General features: G+C 53.3%; 1 protein-coding gene across 1 annotated transcript in view; it reads right to left on the minus strand.

The window, feature by feature from the left end:
• Positions 1–12,150, minus strand: part of WDR45B (WD repeat domain 45B) — a 55,844-nt gene that overhangs the window by 31,919 nt on the left and 11,775 nt on the right. The window contains exons 3-5 of the mRNA XM_078885809.1: positions 11,537–11,653; positions 4,533–4,620; positions 578–672 (exon numbers count right to left, since the gene is read on the minus strand). Coding sequence (XP_078741935.1) covers positions 578–672; positions 4,533–4,620; positions 11,537–11,653 — 300 coding nt within the window. The remainder of the gene's footprint in view (positions 1–577; positions 673–4,532; positions 4,621–11,536; positions 11,654–12,150) is intronic.

The raw sequence follows: 12,150 nt of genomic DNA on the forward strand, positions 1-12,150 counted from the left end.
CACACAGTGACACACACACAGACACACACACACACAGAAAGGTAGTGGTAGTTGTGGTAGTTGTGGTAGTTGTGGTGGTGGTAGTTAAGAGGTAGTTAAGTGGTTGTAGCAGTTGTGGTGGTGGTGGTTGTGGTGGTGGTGGTTGTGGTGGTTGTGGTGGTGGTTGTGGTGGTAGTTGTGGTGGTAGTTGTGGTGGTAGTTGTGGTGGTGGTAGTTGTGGTGGTAGTTGTGGTGGTAGTTGTGGTGGTGGTAGTTGTGGTGGTGGTTGTGGTTGTTGTGGTAGTTGTGGTGGTAGTAGTGGTAGTTGTGGTGGTAGTTGTGGTGCTGGTGGCGGTTGTGATAGTAGTGGTGGTTGTGGTAGTTAAGTGGTGGTAGTTAAGTGGTGGTTGTGGTGGTGGTGGTGGTTGTGGTGGTGGTTGTGGTGGTGGTTGTGGTTGTTGTGGTAGTTGTGGTAGTTAAGTGGTGGTTGTGGTTGTGGTGGTGGTTGTGGTGGTGGTTGTGGTGGTGGTTGTGGTGGTGGTTGTGGTTGTGCTGGTTGTGGTGGTGGTGGTGGTTGTGCTGGTTGTGGTTGTGGTACCTTTGGGGTTGTGGCTGGTCTCGAACACGTGCAGCTGGTGCGGGTTCTGTGTGAAGGTGAACACCTTGATCAGTGAGTCCAGCACCACCACGATACTACACACACACACAGTCACACACACACACAGTCACACACACACACTCACACACACACAGACACACACACTCACACACACAGTCACACACACAGTCACACACACAGTCACACACACACAGTCACACACACACAGTCACACACACAGTCACACACACACACACACAGTCACACAGTCACACACACAGTCACACACAGTCACACACACAGTGACACACACACACACACACAGTGACACACACACACACACAGTGACACACACACACACACAGTGACACACACACACACACACAGTCACACACACACACAGTGACACACACACAGTCACACACACACACACAGTGACACACACACACACACACAGTCACACACACACACAGTGACACACACACACACACACAGTGACACACACACACACACACAGTCACACACACACACAGTGACACACACACACACACACAGTGACACACACACACACACACACAGTCACACACACACACACAGTCACACACACACAGTCACACACACACACACACACAGTCACACACACACACACACAGTCACACACACAGACACACACACAGTCACACACACACACAGTCACACACACACACAGTCACACAGTCACACACACACACACAGTCACACAGTCACACACACACACAGTCACACACACAGACACACACACTCACACACACAGACACACACACACACACAGTCACACACACACACACACAGTCACACACACACACACACTCACACACTCACACAGTCAGACAGTCACACACACACACAGTCACACAGTCACACACACACACAGTCACACACACAGACACACACACACAGTCACACACACAGACACACACACACACACAGTCACACACACACACACAGTCACACACACACAGACACAGTCACACACACACAGTCACACACACACAGTCACACACACACAGTCACACACACACACACACAGTCACACACACACAGTCACACACACACACAGTCACACACACACACACACAGTGACACACACAGTTACACACACACACACAGTCACACACACACACACAGTCACACACACACAGTCACACACACACACAGTCACACACACACACAGTCACACACACACAGTCACACACACACACACAGTGACACACACACACACAGTGACACACACACACACAGTGACACACACACACACAGTGTCACACACACACACACACACACACAGTGACACACACACACAGTGACACACACACACACACACAGTGACACACACACACACACACAGTGACACACACACACACACACAGTGACACACAGTCACACACACAGTGACACACAGTCACACACACAGTGACACACAGTCACACACACACACAGTGACACACACACACAGTGACACACACACAGTGACACACACACACAGTGACACACACACACAGTGACACACACACACACACACAGTCACACACAGTGACACACACACACACACACAGTCACACACACACAGTCACACACACACACACAGTCACACACACAGTCACACACACAGACACACAGTCACACACACAGTGACACACACACACACACAGTGACACACACACACACTCACACACACACACACAGTCACACACACACAGTGACACACACACACAGTGACACACACACACAGTGACACACACACACACTCACACACAGTCACACACACACAGTGACACACACACACACAGTGACACACACACAGTCACACACACTCACACACACAGTGACACACACACACACAGTGCGGGTTCTGTGTGAAGGTGAACACCTTGATCAGTGAGTCCAGCACCACCACGATACTACACACACACACAGTCACACACACAGTGACACACACAGTGACACACACACACACACACACAGTGACACACACACACAGTCACAGTGACACACACTCACACACACAGTCACACACACACACAGTCACACACACACACACACACAGTCACACACACACACACACACAGTCACACACACACACACACACAGTGACACACACACACAGTCACACACACACACACACAGTCACACACACACACACAGTCACACACACTCACACAGTCACACACACAGTGACACACACACAGTGACACACACACAGTCACACACACACACACACACACAGTCACACACACACACACACAGTCACACACACACACACACACAGTCACACACACACACACACACACAGTCACACACACACACAGTGACACACACACACACACAGTGACACACACAAACACACACACACAGTCACACACAAACACAGTCACACACACACACAGTCACACACACACACACACACAGTCACACACACACACACACACACAGTCACACACACACACACAGTCACACACACACACACAGTCACACACACACACACAGTCACACACACACACACACAGTCACACACACACACACACACAGTCACACACACACACACACAGTCACACACACACACAGTGACACACACACACACACAGTGACACACACAGTCACACACAAACACAGTCACACACACACACAGTCACACACACACACACAGTCACACACACACACACACAGTCACACACACACACACACACAGTCACACACACACACACACACAGTCACACACACACACAGTCACACACACACACACACAGTCACACACACACACACAGTCACACACACACAGTCACACACACACACACAGTCACACACACAGTCACACACACACACAGTCACACACACACACAGTCACACACACACAGTCACAGTCACACACACACACAGTCACACACACACAGTCACAGTGACACACACACACAGTCACACACACACACAGTCACACACACAGTCACACACACAGTCACACACACACACAGTCACACACACAGTCACACACACACACACTCACACACACACACACAGTCACACACACAGTCACACACACACAGTCACACACACACACAGTCACACACACACACACTCACAGTGACACACACACACAGTCACACACACACACACAGTCACACACACACACAGTCACACACACACACACAGTGACACACACTCACACACACAGTCACACACACACACACAGTCACACACACACACACAGTGACACTCACACAGTCACACACAGACACACAAAGTGACACACACACACACAGTCACACACACACACACAGTCACACACACACTCACACAGTCACACACACAGTGACACACACACAGTGACACACACACACAGTGACACACACACACACAGTGACAGACACACACACAGTGACAGACACACACACACACAGTGACACACACAGTGACACACACACACACACACACAGTGACACACACACACACAGTCACACACACAGTCACACAGTCACACACACACACACAGTGACACACACACAGTCACACACACAGTCACACAGTCACACACACACACACAGTGACACACACACTCACACACACACACACAGTGACACACACACACACAGTGACACACACACACAGTGACACACACACACACAGTGACAGACACACACACAGTGACAGACACACACACACACAGTGACACACACAGTGACACACACACACACACACAGTGACACACACACACACAGTCACACACACACAGTCACACACACAGACACACACACACACAGACAGAGACACACACAGACACACACACACACACAGACAGAGACACGGTGTGGGTGGTGTTGTGGTGTGGTGGTGTGTTGTTGTTGTTGTTGTGGTGTGTTGTTGTTGTTGTTGTGGTTGTGGTTGTGGTTGTTGTTGTTGTGGTTGTGGTTGTTGTCGTCACCGGTCTCGTCTCAGCTTCACAGCCCTCACGTCTGTGGAGAACTCCAACTGGATCACCGTTCGCTTCTTCAGATCGTCCCAGATCATCACTAACATCAACAACATCAACACCATCAACAACATCAACACCATCAACATCAACAACAACATCATCATCATCAACATCAACACCATCATCAACACCATCATCAACAACAACAACAACATCATCATCATCAACAACATCAACAACATCAACATCATCATCATCATCAACAACATCAACAACATCATCACTAACATCACCATCAACAACATCATCAACAACATCATCATCAACATCAACAACATCAACAACAACATCATCATCATCATCACCACCATCAACACCATCAACATCAACAACATCATCATCATCACTAACATCAACACCATCAACATCAACAACATCATCATCACTAACATCAACACCATCAACATCAACAACATCATCATCATCATCACTAACATCAACACCATCAACATCAACATCATCATCATCATCATCACTAACATCACCACCATCAACATCAACATCATCATCATCATCACTAACATCAACACCATCAACATCAACATCATCATCATCACTAACATCAACATCACCACCATCAACATCACTAACATCAACATCATCATCACTAACATCAACATCAACACCATCAACATCAACATCATCACTAACATCAACATCAACACCATCAACATCAACATCATCATCATCATCATCATCACTAACATCAACATCAATACCATCAACATCAACATCATCATCATCATCACTAACATCAACACCATCAACATCAACATCATCATCATCATCATCACTAACATCAACATCAATACCATCAACATCAACAACATCATCATCATCATCACTAACATCAACACCATCAACATCAACATCATCATCATCATCACTAACATCAACATCAACACCATCAACATCAACATCATCATCATCATCACTAACATCAACATCAACACCATCAACATCAACATCATCATCATCATCATCACTAACATCACCACCATCAACATCAACAACATCATCATCATCACTAACATCAACATCAACACCATCAACATCAACAACATCATCACTAACATCAACACCATCAACATCAACAACATCAACATCATCATCACTAACATCAACATCAACACCATCAACATCAACATCATCATCATCATCACTAACATCAACATCAACACCATCAACATCAACAACATCATCACTAACATCAACACCATCAACATCAACAACATCAACATCATCATCACTAACATCAACATCAACACCATCAACATCAACATCATCATCATCATCACTAACATCAACATCAACATCATCATCATCATCACTAACATCAACACCATCAACATCAACAACATCATCATCACTAACATCAACACCATCAACATCATCATCATCATCATCATTAACATCAACACCATCAACATCAACAACATCATCATCATCATCACTAACACCATCAACAACATCAACAACATCAACAACATCATCATCATCAACAACATCATCATCACTAACATCACCATCAACAACATCAACATCATCACTAACATCACCATCAACATCACCATCACTAACATCACCATCAACAACATCATCTTTACTACCATCACTAACATCAACACCATCACCACCACCACCATCACCACCATCATCACCACCACCATCAACATCACCACCATCACCACCACCACAAACACGCAGAGAGACACAGAGACACAGAGAGAGATAGAGAGACACGCAGAGAGACACACAGAGAGACACCACCAACACAACCACCATCGTCACCACAACCACCACCACCACCACCATCATCACCACCACCATCGTCACCACCATCGTCACCACCATCGTCACCACCATCGTCACCACCATCGTCACCACCATCACCACCACCACCACCATCATCACCATCATCACCACCACCATCATCACTATCACCACCACCATCACCACCGTCACCGCCACCACCACCATCACCACCATCATCACCATCATCACCACCACCATCATCACTATCACCACCACCATCACCACCGTCACCGCCACCACCACCACCATCACCACCACCACCACCATCACCACCACCATCACCACCACCACCAGCATCACCACCATCACCACCACCATCACCACCATCACCACCACCACCAGCATCACCACCACCATCACCACCACCACCACCATCACCACCACCACCACCATCACCACCATCACCCAACCACCACAAACACACAGAGACACAGAGAGAGATAGAGAGACACACAAACACACAGAAACTCACATAGAGACACACAGAGAGACACCACCACCATCATCACCACCACCACCACCACCATCATCACACCACCACCACCACCACCACCACCATCACCACCATCACCACCACACCACCACCACCACCACCATCATCATCACCACCACAACTACCACCACCACCACCACCATCATCACCCCCCACCACCACCACCATCACCACCACAACCACCACCACCACCATCATCACCACCACAACCACCACCACCACCCCTCACCTCATCACCACCACCACCGTCACCACCACCACCATCACACCACCACCACCACCACCACAACCACCACACACCACCACAACCACCACAACCACCACCACCACCACAACCACCGTCACCACCACCACCGTCACCACCACCACCATCATCACCACAATCACCACCACCACCATCATCACCACAATCACCACCACCATCACCACCACCATCATCACCACAACACCACCACCATCACCACCACCACACCACCACACCACCACCATCACCACCACCATCACCACCACCATCACCACCATCACACCACCACCACCACCACCACCACCGTCACCACCGACACCACCACCGTCACCACCACAATCACCACCATCACCACCATCACCACCACCACCGCCACCACCGTCACCACCGACACCACCACCATCATCACCACAATCACCACCACCACCACCACACCACCACCACCACACCACCACCACACCACCACCACCTCACCACCGTCACCACAATCACCACCTCACCACCACCACCAACCACCACCACCACACCACCATCACCACAATCACCACCATCACCACACACCACCACAACCACCACCACCACAACCACCACCACAACCACCACCACCACCACACCACCACCACCACCACCACAACCACCACCACACCACCACCACACCACCACCACCACCAACCACCACCACCACCACAGCCACCATCACCACAACCACCACCACCATCACCACCACCACAACCACCACCACCACCACCATCACCACCACCGTCACCACACCACCACCACACCATCACCACCACCACCACCACCCACCACCACCACAACCACCACCACCACCACACACCACCTCACCACCACCTCACCACCACCACCACCACCGTCACCACCACCACCATCACCACAATCACCACCACCACCACCACCACACCACCACCACCCACCACCACCCACCACCGTCACCCACCACCATCACCACAACCACCACCACCACCACCACCACCACCGTCACACCACCACCACCACCACCACAACACCACCACCACGCCACCACCACGTCACCACCACCACCACCGTCACCACCACCATCACCACACCACCACCACCACACCACCACTCACCACCACCATCACCCATCCACCACCCGTCACCACCACCATCACCACCACCACACCACCACCACCACCAGTCACCACCACCATCACCACCAACCACCGTCACCACCACCACCACCACCATCACCACCACCACCGTCACCACCACCACCACCACCACCACCACCGTCACCACCACCATCACCACCACCATCACCACCACCACCACCACCACCACCACCATCACCACCACCACCACCATCACCACCACCACCACCATCACCACCACCACCACCACCGTCACCACCACCACCACCACAACCGTCACCACCACCACCACCACCACCACCGTCACCACCACCACCGTCACCACCACCACCACCACCACCGTCACCACCACCACCACCACCACCGTCACCACCACCACCACCACCGTCACCACCACCACCACCACCACCACCACCATCACCACCATCACCACCATCACCACCATCACCATCACCACCACCACCACCACCACCACCATCACCACCACCACCACCACCGTCACCACCACCACCACCATCACCACCACCACCGTCACCACCGTCACCACCGTCACCACCACCACCACCACCACCACCACCACCGTCACCACCGTCACCACCACCACCACCACCACAACCGTCACCACCACCACCACCACAACCGTCACCACCACCACAACCACCACCACCACCACCACCACCACCACCGTCACCACCGTCACCACCGTCACCACCACCACAACCACCACAACCACCACCACCACCACCACCACAACCACCACCACAACCACCACCACCACCACCACCACCACCACCGTCACCACCACCGTCACCACCACCACAACCACCACAACCACCACCACCACAACCACCACCACCATCACCACAATCACCACCACCACCACCATCACCACAATCACCACCACCACAACCACCACCACCACCACCACCACCGTCACCACCACCACCATCACCACAACCACCACCACCACCACCACCACCACCGTCACCACCACCACCACCACCACCACAACCACCACCACCACCGCCACCACCACCGTCACCACCACCACCACCACCACCACCACCGTCACCACCACCATCACCACAACCACCACCACCACCACCACCACCGTCACCACCACCATCACCACCACCACCACCACCACCACCGTCACCACCACCATCACCACCACCACCACCACCGTCACCACCACCATCACCACCACCACCACCACCGTCACCACCGTCACCACCACCACCACCACCACCGTCACCACCACCATCACCACCACCATCACCACCACCACCACCACCGTCACCACCACCATCACCACCACCACCACCACCACCACCGTCACCACCACCATCACCACCACCATCACCACCACCACCACCACCACCACCACCGTCACCACCACCATCACCACCACCACCACCACCGTCACCACCGTCACCACCACCACCACCACCACCGTCACCACCACCATCACCACCACCATCACCACCACCACCACCACCACCATCACCACCACCATCACCACCACCACCACCATCACCACCACCACCACCACCGTCACCACCACCACCACCACAACCGTCACCACCACCACCACCACAACAACCACCACCACCACCACCACCACCACCGTCACCACCGTCACCACCGTCACCACCACCACAACCACCACAACCACCACCACCACCACCACCACAACCACCACCACAACCACCACCACCACCACCACCACCACCACCGTCACCACCACCACAACCACCACAACCACCACCACCACAACCACCACAACCACCACCACCACCACCACAACCACCATCACCACCACCGTCACCACCACCACCACCACCGTCACCACCACCACCATCACCACAATCACCACCACCACCACCATCACCACCATCACCACAATCACCACAATCACCACAACCACCACCACCACCACCACCACCGTCACCACCACCACCATCACCACAACCACCACCACCACCACCACCACCACCACCGTCACCACCACCACCACCACCACCACCACAACCACCACCACCACCGCCACCACCACCGTCACCACCACCACCACCACCACCACCACCACCGTCACCACCACCATCACCACCACCACCACCACCGTCACTACCACCATCACCACCACCACCACCACCACCATCACCACCACCACCACCACCACCACCACCGTCACCACCACCGTCACCACCACCGTCACCACCACCATCACCACCACCATCACCACCACCATCACCACCACCATCACCACCACCACCACCATCACCACCACCACCACCATCACCACCACCACCACCACCATCACCACCACCACCACCACCGTCACCACCACCACCACCACAACCGTCACCACCACCACCACCACCACCACCGTCACCACCACCACCGTCACCACCACCACCACCACCACCACCACCGTCACCACCACCACCACCACCACCGTCACCACCACCACCACCACCACCGTCACCACCACCACCACCGTCACCACCACCGCCACCACCACCGTCACCACCACCACCACCACCACCACCACCACCGTCACCACCGTCACCACCACCACAACCACAACCACCACCACCACCATCACAACCACCACCACCACCACCACCACCATCACAACCACCACCACCACCATCACAACCACCACCACAACCACCACCACCACCACCACCACCACCACCGTCACCACCGTCACCACCACCGTCACCACCACCACCACAACCACCACCACAACCACCACCACCACCACCACGACCACCACCACCACCGTCACCACCGTCACCACCACCACCACCACCACCGTCACCACCACCACCACCACCACCGTCACCACCACCACCACCATCACCACCACCACCACCACCACCACCACCACCACAACCACCACCACCACCACAACCACCACCACCACCACCATCACCACCACCACCACCACAACCACCACCACCACCACAACCACCACCACCACCACCACCACCACCACCGTCACCACCACCACCACCACCACCACCACCACCACAACCACCACCACCACCACAACCACCACCACCACCACCATCACCACCACAACCACCACAACCACCACCACCACAACCACCACCACCACCACCACCACCACCACCACCGTCACCACCACCACCACCACCACCACCACCACAACCACCACCACCACCACCACCACCACCACCACCACCACAACCACCACCACCACCATCACCACCACCACCACCACCACCACCACCGTCACCTTTGTTGGGAGGGAACCTTGGCCTGGGTCCTCCTCCAACAAGAGCCAAGTAGTTGCAGCGGAACAGCATCTCCACATGCACCACACCGCCCCCGTCACAACTCTCCTGGGGGAACTCTGAGAGACACACAGAGAGACACGCAGAGAGACACGGAGAGAGATAGAGAGACACAGAGACACACAGAGAGACACAGAGACACACAGAGACACAAACACACAGAGACACAGAGACGCAGAGAGACACACACAGAGACTCACACAGAGACACACAGAGACACACAAAGACACACAGAGACACACAGACACACACACAGAGACACAGAGAGACAGAGACACAGAGACACAGAGAGACACACAAAGAGACAGAGACACACAGAGAGACAGAGACACACAGAGACACAGAGATTCACACAGAGACTCACACAGAGACACACACAAACACACAGACTCACACAGAGACACACACAGAGACACACACAGAGACACACACAGAGACACAGAGACACACACAGACAGAGACAGAGACACACACAGACTCACACAGAGACACACACAGAGACACACACAGAGACAGAGACACACACAGTGACACACAGAGACTCACAGAGATACAC

The sequence above is a fragment of the Lampetra fluviatilis genome, unplaced genomic scaffold, assembly GCF_964198595.1.
Source record: "Lampetra fluviatilis unplaced genomic scaffold, kcLamFluv1.1 SCAFFOLD_421, whole genome shotgun sequence".
Lineage (NCBI taxonomy): Eukaryota > Metazoa > Chordata > Hyperoartia > Petromyzontiformes > Petromyzontidae > Lampetra > Lampetra fluviatilis.